At 44.8% G+C, this 16,977-nt stretch overlaps 1 protein-coding gene across 2 annotated transcripts in view; it reads left to right on the top strand.

The window, feature by feature from the left end:
- LOC147692525 (inositol-tetrakisphosphate 1-kinase-like) overlaps window positions 1–16,977 on the top strand; it is a 214,896-nt gene that overhangs the window by 155,032 nt on the left and 42,887 nt on the right. For both annotated transcript variants that reach the window (XM_086938741.1, XM_086938742.1), the window contains exons 2-3: window positions 3,923–3,947; window positions 16,582–16,704. In XM_086938741.1, coding sequence (XP_086794867.1) covers window positions 3,923–3,947; window positions 16,582–16,704 — 148 coding nt within the window. The remainder of the gene's footprint in view (window positions 1–3,922; window positions 3,948–16,581; window positions 16,705–16,977) is intronic.

Raw genomic sequence — 16,977 nt, 5'->3', positions numbered from 1 at the left:
TTTGCGAAAACTTTGAAAAATGCACTTTTGTGCATTTTTCAAAGTTTCATGTTGTGCCCACACATGCCCTTAGGGCATGCGTGTGCACAACATATGTGCACAGATTGATTTCAGGGGTGCAACAGGGTGTCCTTTGGACACCCCTGTACCCTTGAAATCGCATTCTCAATTTGCGATTCGCAAATTGCTAATCCCAAATTGAGAATGTCTTCCCATTCATTCCTATGGGCCTCTAGGGGAGCTATTCCTTAATTGCGATTAGCAATTGGCGAGTCGCAATTAAGGAATTTTAAGAACTCGCAATTTATTTAGCAATTTCTTCATGCATAGCCATTTGCGATTCCTCATTAGCGATTCCTTATTTTTCGCTAATAAGGAATCGCAAATGGCCATGTTGATGCATGTGGGCCTTAATCTTTATTTATTTATTTGTAACGTTTTAAATAGCGTGAACATGATCAGAGCACAATCAATTTGAAGGTAAAAGTTGCAGTACAATCATCAAAGGGATAACAAACCAAACAAATCAAATATGCACATCAAACAAGAAGGTTACAATCGAAGGGAAAACAAAGGGTAAGATAATGATTGGAACATATCGAACTGGGAGGGCAGCAAGTGAATAGTAAAGCAGAATAATATCAAACGCAGGCCTGAGGGTGAAGGTCCAAAGCATTAGAGCAGACGATCTAAAAACGTTTAAGGTAGGAACCTGTTCATGGGAAATCTTTTTGCTTCCAATTTGAAGGCAGTCTTGGAGTGCGCCTTTGAAGGGATTCCTTGATAAACTTCTTTGGCCATAGAGACCTCTCCATCTGTGTCACTCCACTTGAAGCACAGTAGAATAGTATTTACCAGGCGATGCATCATGCCACTAGTGTTGCTCAGATAAATGACGTTGTTCGTTTATTTCGCACTTTTTATTGACTCCATCTATCCCTGTTTCATGCATCTCAACAATGGTTCAGGATAAGAAGTGTGACTTTGATATTTTTCTTTTGACCAATCCTTGGTTGGGTGTTCTGGCATGAATTCTTCAGGCAATCATTATTCGTGTGTTCCTGCCAATGCTATGTTTAGAAAATGTAAATGCTCGGTTCTCAGCCTTTTGGTATTGGCTGGCAGCTTACATTTCCTAGAAATGTTTGTGGCTGGCTCTGAAGCATAACTTCTATCGACATGAAATCTCATGTCATCATGCATGCCGTTCTCAGAACGTTGTCCCTCTATTGGGCTCAACCTTTGACCTCCATCTGGTTTTAAATATCTGTGGATCTCTTTCTTAAATAGAATAAAAAGTTCAGTTGATAGGAACTGCAAAAAATGATCGAGAAATTAGACAAATGAGCTTCTTTAAATTTACACCTTTGAGCGTGTACTTGGTGTAAAGGACAAAGTATACATTTCTGTGTGGCATTACAGAACAGTAAATACACAAACTGATTTTTGTTTGAGTATTGGTGGCACTGTACACATTTAGCTAAGTTGTTTAGCCTCTTGCAAGATGTCTTTTGCTCTGGTCTTCATGCATTTTGTGAATTGTTGCCAAACATCAGCCTGCCTATAGTGAACTGCAGTGCTGTTATTCCAGTATTCCAGTAGCCCTTTCATCTTGTGCTGAACCTTTTGCTGTAGCCAAATGTATTGGATTGGTCATTGAGATATTTGATTGCCCGGCTGGTGGGTCTGATGTTGATTTCACCCTGTGCCAGTATTGACCCAGTGCTCTTTTTAGGTCTTACCTCCAACGGCTTTTAGCTGTATGTTGTAGAAAGACATGAACTTGTGTGCAATACCAAGATTGAGAATGGAATATGGATCAACCTATTGCTCATGATTGGTTGGCTTTCTTGTCTATCTCATTTGGTTACTTCTTATTTGATGGCTTTCCGTCCTCTTCTTGTATTTGTCCCTCTTTTGGAGCACAGCTTCCTAATGCTTTTAATTAGATGACTTGTATCCTTCTACTGCTCACATTCAGGGAGTTGTGTTCCTTTTTCTATCTGCATTTTGTCAGAGGGCATGTGTTTTCTTGCTGTCTCCCCAGTTGCTGTTTCCACCCTCATAGTACACCATGCACACAGTGCTGCTCTCCCCCCTTCCTGCCCCACTCACCTTTTTATTTGTTATTGGTTTTCACCGGCTTAGCTCCCATACCTCTTTCACTGTCTCATTGTTCCCGCCATCCTCCTTGCTGGGTGTTTTTACTCTTTGCTCAATTGCATTATCTTGACTCATCCCTCATTTATCTCTTATTCGCTTGCCCACCCCTCCCACTCCCAGCCGCGGACCGTGCAGGTAAGAGTGGCGGGGCCCGGTGGGGAGGGGGGTGGATTTAACAGACGATGACAAGGGAAAATTATATAAATAATTAATTTTACCTTGACGGCGTCTGCAAAAATCCCCCCCCCCCCCTCTACTGGGCCCCCCACCGCTCTTACCTGCACGGGCCGCGGCTGCCCACTCCGCTCTCCTTAGTCGCTTGTCATTGCGTAGACATGTTTCCATAGACTCTAAAGATCCAACTAGTTAAAAGGTAAATAAGTATGCATTCACATGAATACAGTGAATTACAATTTTCCATTACTTTTACTTTTGTTATAAAAATCTGGAAGGAAAGACTTCAAGTAAAAAGAACAAGAACTTGTCACTGAAAGACACAGGGTGATATAATTGAGTTTAACTAATCTTTGGAAAATCATCTTTCAAACAACTACATTCCCAAAATATATATTTACGATCCACGTTAAGCCAGTCCTATTTGGAGATCTGAGAGTATAAAAATGTAGAGTGTCTACGACGGACTTTTACGAGGTAAGAAAATTGGCAAGCCTCTTACAGAGATGTTTGACAAACCTGCCTAATAAAGTGTTGGTGTTTCCAACCTCTGGGGGTATGCAAGTGTCGATCTGTGGTAGTTAACTTACGTACAACTCTTTGACAATGCAGATGTCTCATGAATGAATCTAGAAAAAGGTAACATTATTTCCATATAACATGATCACCGTTGTAGATTAGGGAGCACACAGAAATTTTACTGCAAGTTAAACGGTCATATATTTCGCTATATAAATGTTGATGGGGTGTGGGCATATATTTACAGATTACAACTATTCTGCACTGCTAAATATGTGACCAAGTATTCAGTATTCAACAAAATCTAAAATATGGCATTTCTACACCCTTATATTACAGTAATGATACTAAAAATGTAGGTTTATTCAACATCGAGAGCCCCATAGATTTCAAATCTTTCAAATTATGGAGAGAGATGATTTGAACACTTGATATCTAACATGATTTAAATGAAATCCTTGATAATAAGAACAGTGCAATATTTTTGGGGGAATTTGAGAAGTGTCAGTGCTTAGGACTCCTAAAGGGGGCAGTAGGTGGTTCAGAATCTGGGTACAGGATTAGGACCAAGAGTGGATTGGGTGTTGGTGGGATGGCCAGCGCCGGAAGTGGAATGTCCACTGGAAAAGGGTGCACACAGCATATAAATGGGACGCTAAGATCATGCGGTTTCTTCAATGAAATGGTTGAAGGGTGCCGGAATGAAAGAAAGAGGTGCAGTGTGGGGAATGAAGGGTCTCCCCGATAATTTAAAGAGGCTGAAAAGACTGAAGATTTTTTACTTTAAGACCTGACACACCATCTGTGCAGTGCTTCCAAAAAAGTGTACACTGCTTTGTGGGTGTGGCAGTGGGAATTGAGAGGAGAAACAGATAAAATGCTGGTGCCAGACACATAAGGCAAATTGTAAAGGAGACAGTCCACCAGACAATATTTACAGCTAAAGATTACAATCCTTCTCAAACTACAGGCATATAATCCAAGAGAGGTTGCAGCTGTTGTACAGAAAGATATGGACCTTCTGGATCTTTTTCTGACAATTGTCTCCCATTTTTTGTTTCAACAGGAAACACGGATATGAAGTTGCTGAGGTAAGTTCAGACCACAGGTGTGGGGAGTCGTTGTGAATTGGTGAAGATGTGGAGCATCTTAGATGCTGGAAAAATTCTAAGATGGTGCAAGTGCTGAGTGGGGTTGATAATAACCAAAGAGGGGATGGGAAAAATGGGGCATGGCTGGGAGAAGGGAATAAGGGAAATCGTATTCACCACCTCCTAGTTGTGGACCTGTAACAGTGCTGTTCCTTCACACCTTCGGATCCTCTGGCTCCGCCTTAGGCTATGCATCCTACTCGTTTCAATCTTAAGAAATACAAAAAAGCTTTTGTAGACTACAACATTAAGCACTTTGAATGATGTCTAACTCTTGTTATTAGTACCAATATACTGGCAGGGCTTGTTTTGTGCCAGTGTTTGCAAGTGGGAGACACTAGCACTCATTTTGGGTGACCGGGGCATATTTTTCATCCGACTGTTGTAAGTGCCAGACCGAAAAGGGGGTGAGGCACAGTAGGTACAGGGTCCTCAATGAAGACACTAGGAAACGTGAGATCAGATTTATGAGGCCTTTCCAGGCCTAACTGGTTTTTAATGGGGAAAGGTTGGGAAAAAAGTCAGTCCTTCCTGGGGTGTACAAGAGCAGGGCAACAGATCTAGGCAATAAAGGAAAGCCCCTGGGGTTTTCACTATTCATAGAGGGATAGAGCAACATAGGACAGTCTCTGGAGTTCCCAGCTCCAGTTGAGGGGCCGTCACGTCAGGTTGTCCTTCTTCCTGGCTTTCTCAGGTTTCAGGGGTGCTCCAGCAGTCGTCCAGGGGGGGGAGGGGGGATGGGCATGGGGGTGGCAGGCCGGGGGGGGGGGAGAAACAGAACAAGAACAAAACAGGGTCAGTCTTTTGGTTTTAATTCCCTGGGGTGCTACCCATCACCATCAAGCTTCATCGACACCAAGTGTTAAAGAAAAGGGGTGAGGAATTCCAACTCTTGAGCGTGCTCTCCCGGGTTACACTGTGTCCATCTTCACCCACCCTCCCTTCCACCTTCCAACCTCTTAATGTACTGAAACCAAGGCACTTTCCTGGGGCCACGGTCCTCTGGGACCACAGCAAGGGGTATCGCAGCATCCTGAGATCCCTTGGGACGTATGGATACTTCTGCCTGTTCTCCATAGTAGGTCGGGTCTCCTCCCCGGCCTTCTCTTTCTTCTCTGTGGCTCCGCAGTCACCGTCTCCTCCTCAGTGGTCGCTCGCTCTGCTCTCCGTCTCTGCCTTCCACACTTCCTTCCTCAGGCCCTTCCTTTTTCACTTCTATCGGCTCCGCGTCTGATGTCATCACTGTACGTGGCGCTCCGTCTGGTCCGCCGACCGCTTCCACCGGAGGTTGAACGATGGGGGCCATGTTGGTGTTCCCTGCTAGCGGGAACTCCGTATTACACAGACCTTGTATAGAGCGAGAAAATGCCAAACATGGAGAAAGAAGAATGAAACAAAATACAACAAGAGGACCAAAGCAGGGATAAAAAGAACCTGTAATAGTGACATAGAGAGACAGGAAGTGTAGGGGAGAGAAAAAGGCGTGTGGTAGAAATAAGACTTGTGTGGAAACCCTGGCCTTTGGGGGGCACCTAAGAAAAACACTGGGCCCTCTTACTTACTTTTTTCAAATTAAGCAATGCACATTGCTGATCAAGCCCTACACTAATACCTATTACTCGGATATGGAAAGACGCTGGCTTGCTGAGACACACGCAGTGGGACACATGGAATTGGGGTAACATGGGTGTGGTGTGGTTGGTCAAGTGGACGTGTCCACTAAGTTGAGGACAAGGGGGGAGGGTGAACATGTGGGTAACATGAACATATTTTCCATTTCTACCCTATGGACATTCAGGAATTAGCTCAGCCTGAAGTCCAATGTACAGGGTTGAATAAAAGCCTAGATCACATGCAAGACATAGTCTTTAATACTTAAGCGTTACACTCTGTCTGTATCATTTAATTAGCACAGCGCACTTAGTTGGACGTGATTCCACATTGGTGATAAGGGACACCAAGTACCCGGTGTGCTGCAAGCGTCTTCCTCACCTGTGCTGAGGGGATATAGTCAGCCACAGCAGAAGGTCCAATCCAGTTTTTTGAGTTTCACACAGCTCACTACAGTTTGCAAATTCCCCCACCAAGGCAAGACTTGGTCCTGAGCGACTCCTGTTGGTCTCCTCCCCTGCCCAGTGACTGGTGAGTTGCTCATACCCCCTGTACTGTATACCTGAGGCCACGTGTCCAGCAGTGACATCAACCCAGTGATGGCCCATTCACTCCTACCACCTGCTCATGCAGAAGTCTGCGACATTGCATGGTTCCCCCTCCCCTGCTGAATTTGTCTTAAAGTGATGTAATCTGAACCAGAGCTAGAGCCTTTCTCCGTCACCGTTCCCGGCTGACCCAAGCAGCAAGGTGGAAGGCGTGGGTAGGGCCCTTAGAGACCTATTTTCTGGTAGTGGGCACTGCCAAGGAGAGGAAAGGGCCTCTACTCTTTCACTTAGGGGGAGTGAATGTGCACAAGAGCTCCAAAATGGTTGCAGAAGCTGGGCCACCCCACACTTATACCATGCTCAAAAATGTAATCACATCCCATTTTGAACCGTTCGCAACCGCTGACTACAAATGTTTCCTCCCCCAGGAGGCATGCCAAAGACCCAACAAATCGGTGGACGGTTTCAACGCACAGCTGCGTGGCCTAGCCAGCACCTACACCCTCACTGATGAGTAAGATGAAAACAGAGCACGGTTTATCCAAGATTGTCCCTCATTGAAACCGCAAGAACAAGACCTGCAGGTGGCCAACATGGTAATGAAAGTTAGACCTTGCTTTGGGGCAATCCAAAGAACTGTCCAAAGCACGTGCTGCACACGTGGATAAGTAAGTATAAGCAACAACCAACCAAAGTGGAGCCCATCAAGGCCATCAGCAAAGAAACTTGCAGACTGAAAACAGAACTAACAGAACCTAAACAGACCAGCCAGACCTGCCAATGGTGTGGGGACCCTTTCCACTTCAAGGTAACTTTCCAGCATGAGGAAAAAAATATGGAGCATGGAGAAAATGAAAACACTTCGCTAAAGTCTGTAAGTCCGCCCCAAAAGTACGCACTTCTCTCATACAACAGGACTTGCGCATCATCGAGATACACTCAGAGACTCACTCAGAAACATTGTGAGAGAGTGACATGGACGAAGAGGATCAGGAAATCATTCACCTGCTACACACGATAGAGCTACTATGTTCTGCAGCACTTGTCTCCCCCAAGTATGATGTCAAAATACAGGAATGTGCAGTCACCGCCCTCATAGATACATGGTCTCTATCAACCTCATGCTGCCGAGCTGCATCATGGGCTAACTTTGCTTCCCATATTGGGCGCCACCGGAGTAAAAGTATATGCATATGGCAACAAAGAAACCCTCAACCTCACTGGGTTGTTACATACTGACATTGACCACCACAACACAAACTCAAAAGCCAAGAGTAAAAGTATATGCATATGGCAACAAATAACCCCTCAGTCGCACTGGGGTGTTCCATACTGTCATTGACCACCACAACACAAGCGCAAAAAACAAGTTATATGTTTCCTGAGAGGGTAGTGCATTCCTGATAGGCTTTCAGATAGCCTGGTACAAATAACATTCAGCCTTCACACCAGCAAAATGGACAAACTTATATGAGACTTTGCCCCACTGTTTGAAGGCATTGAGTGCCTGAAAGGCCCTGCTATTCAATTACATATCGACCAAACAATCAAGCCCATAGCCCGTCACCACCAGTGTGTGACGTTCCACCTGTGTTCCAAAGTAGAACAAGACATGCGACACTTGGAACAAGCGGGTATCATCGAAAAAGTCACTGGCCATAATCCCCGAGTCTCCCCAATTGTGGTTGCCAAGAAACCAAAGCAGTACGAATCCGCGTAGATATGAGCGTACCTAACATAGCCATTAAGAGAGAATGCGACCTACACCCACCATCGACGGCATCATAAGAGGGTTAGCTAGATCACAATGGTTCACCAAAATAGATCTGAGGTCGGTGTACCACCAGATTCTCCTCCACCCTGACACCCAGTCCATCACAACATTCTCAACCCATGTTGGTCTCTGACGATATGCCAGGCTGTATTTTGGCATCTCAAGGTATTCCAAAACATTATAAGAGACATATTAGCCAGTCTACCTGGGGTCCTTAATGTGAGTGTACAAGCCCCCACTCGTGATAGTCACCTCAAGTGCCTCCGCACAATGTTTCGGAGATTCAGCGGCAAAGGCCTGATGTTACGCAGATAAAAGTGAGTTCTTACAACAAACCTTAGCTTCTTCAGCTATCAGTTCTAAGGAAAGGGCATTGGGTCACATCCTGTGAAAGTGCAAGACATCCAAGACGCACCTGGCACCACGTCAGTGTCTGGAACTTCAACCTTTCTGTGCATGGTCACTTTGTGAACAGTTTATGCAAAACCTGCCAGACCTCAAAGGGCCACTATGGAAACTCACTAAAGCCTCTGATCCCTGGGTATTGGGTGAGGAGCAGGAACTGGTTTACAAAAATACGACAGATGCTTTGTCAGCCACAACTACGGTGGCATACTTTGATTAAAAGAAAAAGTCCGTACTGGCTATAGATGCCTGCTCCACAGGGTTAGGATCTATACTTTTGCAATGTCAAGACTGTAGTGAATGGACCCCGGTTGCCTATGCAAGCAGAACCATAACACCTACAGATCAGAGATACTGTCAGATTAAGAGGGAGGTCATCACGATCTACTGGGGATGTCGCTATTTTTACGTCTATCTGTAAGGCCACTCATTTGTTGTGTATATGGACCACAAACCAATAATTCCCATATTTAAAGAGTGGGTATCTAAACCACCCCCACGGATCGAAAAATGGATCCTGCAACTGCAGTAATTCAACTTCACTGTTGTCTACAAGCCAGGCACTCGGAATTTAGCCAACTTCCAATCACATTCCGCCAGACCGGCCACCCTTACAGAAACAAGAGAAGTGCACAGTACAGAAGAGTCTGTCCGGTAAGTGGTAGAGAAATCTAAACCTTCGCCTATGTCTCTGGCAGATGTTGTGGAATAGGCCAGTTGCCTGCAGCTGGCCATTAATGCAGTGAAAGCCAGCAACTGGAAAGCAGCGCACAATAACTCAGATTGGAGGACAGAACAGGCCACATGAACATTACAAGCGCAGTGTGTGGTGAGGCTCTCAGTAATGAGAGGGACCCACCTAGTCCTGCCCATAAACCTCTAACACCAGGTAGTTCAGCTAGCGCATGGAACAGACCAGAAAATGTTGAAGATGAAGAGTCGGCTCTGCAGCAAGGTCTGGTTTCCAGGGCTGGTTCAAAGGGTTGGAGCAATGGTAAGAGACTACGCCACCTGCCAAGCTATCAACCCCCTAGAACCACTAGCTTCGATCATCACAGAGTCAGCACCATGGCATGATTTTGGGAGCCTCCCAGATGGCACCCACATGCTTATAGTAATCTACTCACGCTATCTGGAGGTGAAAATTGTGTTCTCCTTATTACGAAAATAGAGAAGGTCATGGCGACCCAGCGGCTGATGAAAGAGCTCCACATGGACACTGGACCTCCTTTCAACAGCTTGAATGGGCCGAGTATCTTCAGTCTTGCAGCACCAACCACAGGCAGATCACCCCACGATGGCCTCAAGCCAATGGGAAGGTGTAAAGGTTTGTTTATACTCTCACCAAAGTCATCCCAATAGCAGCAGCCTAAGGCAGGAATGTAGAAGGTGCAATTTATTTGTTCCTGTTGTAGTACCGTTTGACCCAGCACTCCACCACCGGGATATCTCCCAGCAGGATGTGCTTAGGACGAACAATCAATGACATTATCCCCTATCACTCTGCAGGCGCTGAGTACCCGGACCTTCCTAACCTATTGGACACCTGAGAGCAAGCAACAATGACTATGCCTCAGAAAGAAGGTGTGCAAAACCCCACCAAATCCAGCCAGGAGATTCAGTGCTAGTGCGAGACCGACAACTAGTGGGAAAGTTCTGCCTGCCTTTTGCAGCATCCCCGTGGGGTTGTGACAACTGCACAGCGGACCAAGATCACCACCAGCTGGGGAGCTGAAACTGTTACACAAAAAATCTCACACTTCGGGAGAGTGTCCAAAGTTCCAGGGTGTGACAATCCGAATTCCTGGAGCAACAGCTAAGATTTTGAGACGCCCAAACAAGCCGATGAGAACGAGACTGCCGGGTGATACCAATAGCTCGACCAAATTCCATCCAGGGGTGAGCACCCCCATTCCCAGCCAGTACTGTGTAGCCCAGAAAGGTCAACCCCTAGCAATGAGTTAGTGTTTCTGAGGCTAACTCAGCTAGGGGAGGGGGTGCATAACAATATCACCCCTTTGGGGAATAGCATCCCAACGACTTAAGGATTTTGTGTCAGACAATTGACTGCCAGGTTTCTTATTACTGGTTCTTGTGTCGATCCTGAAGAAGGGAGGGATGTAGTGTTGTGGGTCAAGTGAACTCACCGACTAAGTTTAGGACATGGGGAGGGTAAACACGTGGGTAATGTGAACTTGTTTTCCATGTCTACCCCGTTAGCATCTAGGGATTAGTTCAGCTTGGCGCCTGACGTTCAGGGCTGAATAAAAGCAGAGATCATGTGTCAAGCTTGGTCTTTAGTGGTTGAGCACTACACTATGACCATGTCATTTAGTTAGTGCAGTGCACTCTGGGGGCCTGATTCCACAATGGGTAGAAACAGACAGACAAGGTATGCATGGGTCAACATTGTCAATGGAAGCCAATAAGACAGGATATAAATGGTGAGCTGGGAAACTCAGGACACATGTGGTACACATGGTTAGAAGTGGTGAGACTCTGGTAGCTTTGTGATGGGCACAGGGGGAATGTATGAACTCGAGGAGGCAAAACACAGGGAAAGTAATTCTGTATCCTGCCCCATACAATTTAGGTGGGTCTGAGCAAACAACCACCTGAAAGAAGAAATGCACCATTTAGTTGAAGCATCACAAGAGTTGTAATGCAGTATAGTTTAATGAACCATAACAATTGTAATAAAACACAAACCAACTCCACATAGAATAACAGCATAATCAGGAATAGGTTCTTAATATACACAGCTCTGATGTGGGAGGAGTGTTGGCCAGTGGGAGTGAGAAGTGGGCAGTAATATTAATGAAATGTGCACAAGGAATAGACTCTACAATAACCACCACATTTAGGTACCTGTACGTCCTTTTATTTCATTTATTTGCTCCCCCTTAATCTCACCAACTTCTTCTTTTATGACACACACCCTCTTCTTCCCCTCCACCTCTTCCCGTACTCTTCCCCCCCTCCTCGATGTGCACTGTTTTGCACGTTTGATGATAGAATGTGGTTTAGTGCATTGCTCAGAACTACGCCTGTTTGCACGATGGGATGGGCTTGTTGATAAGACCTAGTTGCAAATGACAATAGCTGGCAAAGTCCGACAATTTCTTGCTCTGAATTAAACCGGTTGGTGATAGCCTTGGTCTTGAGGGATGAGTCATGACTTTTGGGCAGGATTGTGCCCAGCCGCGGCTCCTGCAGGTAAGCGTGGTGGGGCGGGGTGGCGGGAAAGTCATCCGACAATGGAATAGGATTAATTTATTTATTTTATTTTCTCTATTCCGTTGTCTGTCGGCTTCCCCCCACACCCCGCACCGCCCCCCTGCGCTTAGCTGTTGGAGCGGCTGGGTGTAAAAGTAGCCCCCACGGTGCCAGAGACCCTCGAGCTCCAGGTGGGACTTTCCCGGTACTGTCCCTGGCCTGAGAGCTCCTGACTGGGTACTGAACACGGGGGACCCCTCCAGGTACTTTGCAAGGGAGTTCCTCAAGTTTCGTTACAACACTATTTTTGGGTGTGGAGGGACTTTTCCAGCCCTGTTTCAATTGCTTCATGCCATTGAAATCAATGGGTTTGTGGAAATGATGTAACCTTATAGCTGGTACCATTGAAAGGCTACTGCATGTCTTATCGTAAATAGCTTTTGGGCATTGACTTTTGGCAAATGGACTTTTCTAAGGAATTAATATCCCGAATGAGTCGTAAAATCACCATTCTCAAGGGATCGTAGAATGTCCTGCCTAATGAATATTAATTGTCAGTTCTTGATTTGCGACCCCCTATGGATTGGCTACAAACACAGATCTGGTGTCCTGGAAGCAACATCAGACCACCATCCTCCTGTTTTCATTTTTAAATGAAAACATTTTGTTTCCTAAAGCAGCCCATGTCCCTTAAAGGGACTGGAAGTGCTTAAAAAAAGAAATATCCATGTGGGAAAACATCAGAGGGAGCAGGACTACTCCCAGCAAGCCTGCCAAAAAGATTTTCCCTGGGGACCCCTTCCTCTTTGAAAAACAGTTACCATGTCTTTCGAGGTTTAGGTAACTGATCAATGTTTTGCAACTGGAATTGCAGTTCGGGGTGGCAAACCAAGGGCACTGAATTGCACATTGGATGGAAGACCCTTTTACGCTCTTTCCAAATTGCAATTCAGTATGGGTCACAAATCCCATGTAACTAGTTGGAAACGTATTTCAGACTCGTAATATAGATAGTTGACATTTGGAAAAACATTTTGAAGTTACAAACTTAAGTTATGATGTAAATTGCATGGGTTGTGAACTGAAAATAGATGCCTTCATATATCTGGTCCTCAATTGCTAAAGAACGTTCCAATTGTTATGTTAATTATAAAAATTACAACAATAAAAAACAAATGTATATTACATGAGTTACAAATCACTCACCAAGCTTTACAAGCTGCAAAATAGGTGTATGATTGCTACCTTTTGTTACCCCATATAATGCAAGCTGGCAACCTGCCTAACAGAGAATTCAACTCTAGTTGGCGGAGGAGCAGACAGTAACTGAAGACATTGAGCACAGTCTCCAATGTGGGGAAACCCCAGAATGGTCTTAAGAAGGTGCTCTCAATCCTAGAACCACGTAACTGGAGCTCAGTGAGTTTTACTGTTTTTAAGAGATAATCTTAATCAAGAAATCAGGTAGTTTCATTTTTTTGAGTGCTGTGGGAATTGATAGACTCTTGACCAAGCCTTGGAGCACAAAAAACATTTCCCCAAGCAGTGGCAAATTGAAGTATCTGTCAATGCAGGCTGAGAGGAGCTCGTATTGCAAGAATAAACCTAGAAAAGTTGAAGATGTACCCAGGAAATGCTACTGCAGCCATAGGTAGGCTGGGTTGAGCTGTTGATGCAGGAAGGATCTGGCAGTCAATGCATTTTAAGATTTGGAAACAACATGCCAGGTGACAGCTGACGTCTAATTTTCAAAATGTTGTCATTCACAAAAAATCATCCAATACCTTCTGTCCCTCTGCTTTTCCCTGGGCGAGAAATACTGACAATATTACCCCGTGGGCTGTCTTTTTAGCCACAGTAATTTCCAGGACAATCGTCGGTACAGACAACCATACTCAACCACGAAATCAAGCACTGGTCTGAACACACCTTAGCATCTATTGCAACTCATTAGATTAATGATCAACTCACAGGGCATCATTCGCTCTGATCCAGACAAATCAATTATTAACTCATTCTCTCAACTAGAGAGTAGAAACTTCGTACTTTAAGCCAATACGTAAGAAACCAGGAGTGGATGAATCTGTCTCAACAAATGTAAGTATTCTAGTGTAATGACCTTGCCTAGAATAGCTTATTGATAATATAGCCTTCAGCTAAATCTCTTACTTTACAGGATAAACACCCTTCTTTGTGGCAAACAAACGAGTGTCCGCCCTTGAGGAAGCAAATAATCAGATTTAGTTGTAATCTGGTATTGGCGCAAGAATATAGTAAATCATAGTGTCAAGGCTTCAGCCCCAACGCTGTGAACCACTTGTATGGGTGGGCAGAATGTTCCGTTCCGCCAGCGGAATTGGGGCGAATTTTGGTCATTCTGCGTTACTGATTAACAAAGAGTTTTGGACAAATTTTGCCAATCACCACGTGGTGGAATATTTTTCCCAGCAAACTTCCAAAATATGCCCGCTGGCGAGCGAGATTTCGCATCCTGTAGATCAATTTTCTAACTCGGGCGGTCGCTGGCATTCACGAGCAGTCACAATTAGAGGACCACAGTTTGAGCAGATTTGCTGCTGTTCGAGTAGATTTTTTCCTCGAGTGGCAGCAAAATCAACGTGAACGGCCACACGCTCTTGAGCAACGCATGGTGCTGTTTGAGCTGATTTTCAGTGCTGCTCGCACTACCGGTGCTAAATTGTTGCCAAGCAGCAAAAGCTGCTTATTGTCCGTCCATTGGTGGAATTTCACAGAATCTCACAGAGTATATCTGTAGTTCTGTGGAATTCCTCGAGCTCTGCCCACACCATATCATATAGAGAATTTGTGTATGAAGTATAGAAGGTCAGCCCTTTCAGGTTTTGAAGGTCCATGCATGATGTGCTTCTTCAGTACAGTTTCTTACTTTGAATTCTAGGACTTGTAGTCTTGTTTATTCCTTTATAAAATAGGACAACAAGTCCCAGAATTCAAAGAAAAAATCAGGTTTGCTGTAGCTCCTGGTGTGGATATTCAGTGGCTATGGGAGGTTTAAATACATTTTCACAAATCAAACTTATTTGAGTACAAAAGAGGAATCCTGCGGATTCCCTATTTGTGGATTGTGCTTTTGCACCCTTAATAAAATAATCCTAAGGATTACTACGGTGGTTGGGATCCCTGTACACTGGAGAATCCCTCAAATCCATAGAATGGGAGGCTAGCGGGATACCTGGGGAGTATGCATGGATAGGAAGGGGTATGGAGCAAGCTACAAAGGAAATCCCTAGAATTATCTTACCTGATTGCTCAAGGACCCACTCCTCACAGTAGAGGAAGCTAGGGATTCCTCTCTTGTAGGTGGTGGTTGCATACCCCAGACAAGGTAATCTGTTGCTTGGTGCATGGAGAGGGCTTGTACTGCAGGGGGATGGGAGGCAGGGGGGACAAAACAAATGCCACTTACCTTTTCCGCCGGCTGCATTTTTCCTCCACTTCTCCGGTACGTCCCGGAACCAGGAAGCACTCAGGCTTCCCATAGCCAATCACAACGCTGCAATGCAGTGTTATGATTAGTCTGAGCCACGTGGATCGGCACAAAGATCGGGACTGGTAGCCTGGGCATGTTCCCCATCAGGCTGTGTAATGCTGCCTCGTGGGGAACACGCAAAGTGCACATAACTGTTTGGACGGCCCGAGACGGCCGGTCAAACAGTCATGTGCACTTGGAGTGTGCAAACCACTTCTACCCTGTGCCACCAGCCCTGCCCACCCTAACCAAGCCCCAAACCTGCGAAAAAGACAATAATACCTACGTTATTATCATTTTATTTTTCCTGCTTGAGCAGTGGGGCGATGCTCCTCCGCCTTAGCGGAGTAGCCGCCTCTGGTAGGACCCTCTGTGTTTTTGTGCCCTTCTGCTGATGCTAAAATACAGTTAAGGTGCTACATAAATAGAAGGGGAGCCTAGCCTGAAGAATGGGCTCCAATGCTATTTCACACTATTCATATAAGATGTATTCCAGGTCCTTTGTGGTTAACACAACTTCGCCGGCAACCACAGCAACTACGTTGGCCGGTCCCACATTTCACAAAGCAAATAATAAAAGTTTTGAGGCACACTTTTAATATAAGCATTTTATCTACATTCTGGGACATTGTTACCCATTCTATCCATTCCTTCGTGGCTGCACTTATAGACAAAAGAACGCAAAAGCATTAGAAGTCCAGCAAAATATACTGTTTTCCATTTCCAACAATTAGTGTCTTCAGTGGTGTTTACTCAGTCATATTCAGTTAACACCAGAAATCCGGTGCTTCTACTACATTCTTCTTAGATTACTGTGCTTGGTAGTTTGACGTACATCAAAGCTAGATCCACGCCAAGCATGAACCACTTAGATATAGCAGGCAGCTAACACCCTACCAACCAGGCACTCTGAATTGTACCCAGCAACCCGATGCAAATCAGAGTGCACCAGATCCTCACCAGGGGTGTGATGGTTTTTATAAAAGGTGCAAACTGAGTAGCTACTTACTTGACTACCACAAAAGGGAGTAGGACCTCTCAAGACATAAATAAATGCTACAAAAATACCAACAGAATATAGTCCAATACAATTCAAAGCAAGGAATAAAAAATTCTATCTCATTGTCCGCTTTTGTGTATGTTTCAGATGATTTCAGATATGTGTACCCATACTTTGGTTGTGTTTATAATTTTAAGGAGATGTGTATTTATTAGGGAAATATACTTCATCTGTCAGAGTGATGTTGTGCCCATTCCAGTGGTTTGTGTTGTCCATTACCAGTCCTGTCTACTTCAGGGTATTATGTTATCTATTGGAGGGTGACATATTTATTACAAGAGTGATGTGGCATCTACTTGGGATTCTCTGGCTTTGTCAAACTTAAGTGGTGTAGGGCACTGTGAAAATTGGTTGTACTGTGAATGCTACTACATAACAGATTGAGGTTTTGATAGATCTTATCGCCAGGTAGGATGCCATTCCCACCAACTATTTTCCTATTCTGTGTGCAGATTGATCTGAGCAGGCCCATCTCGGACCAAGGACCATTCGATCTCATTATCCACAAGCTTTCCGACCTGATCGTTGAATCCGGCCATGACATCCAGTCTCATCACCTGATCCGCAGCTTCCAGGTGAGAGTGAGTCGCCTGAGCAATCTGTGGGTAGTGTTTGACATTTCTTTGGGGCAGTTTGCAGTTCTTTAGGAAACCCAACAATTACAAACATAGGTGGGAGAGGTCTCAAGTTGGTATATATATATATTTTTTTTCTTCAATCTCTCCTATACTCATCCCAGACCTCAATGTACTATGATCTCCCAATAAACACTTCTTGTTTTCTTGTCTCTTTTATCCCTCCATTACTCTATTCAATCCAACTAACAGACTCACATGTCCTCTGCTCAA

The sequence above is a fragment of the Lissotriton vulgaris genome, chromosome 9, assembly GCF_964263255.1.
Source record: "Lissotriton vulgaris chromosome 9, aLisVul1.2, whole genome shotgun sequence".
Classification (NCBI taxonomy): Eukaryota; Metazoa; Chordata; class Amphibia; order Caudata; family Salamandridae; genus Lissotriton; species Lissotriton vulgaris.
The sequence above is the reverse complement of the archived record's forward strand: the minus strand, read 5'-3'. Positions and strand labels throughout refer to the sequence as shown.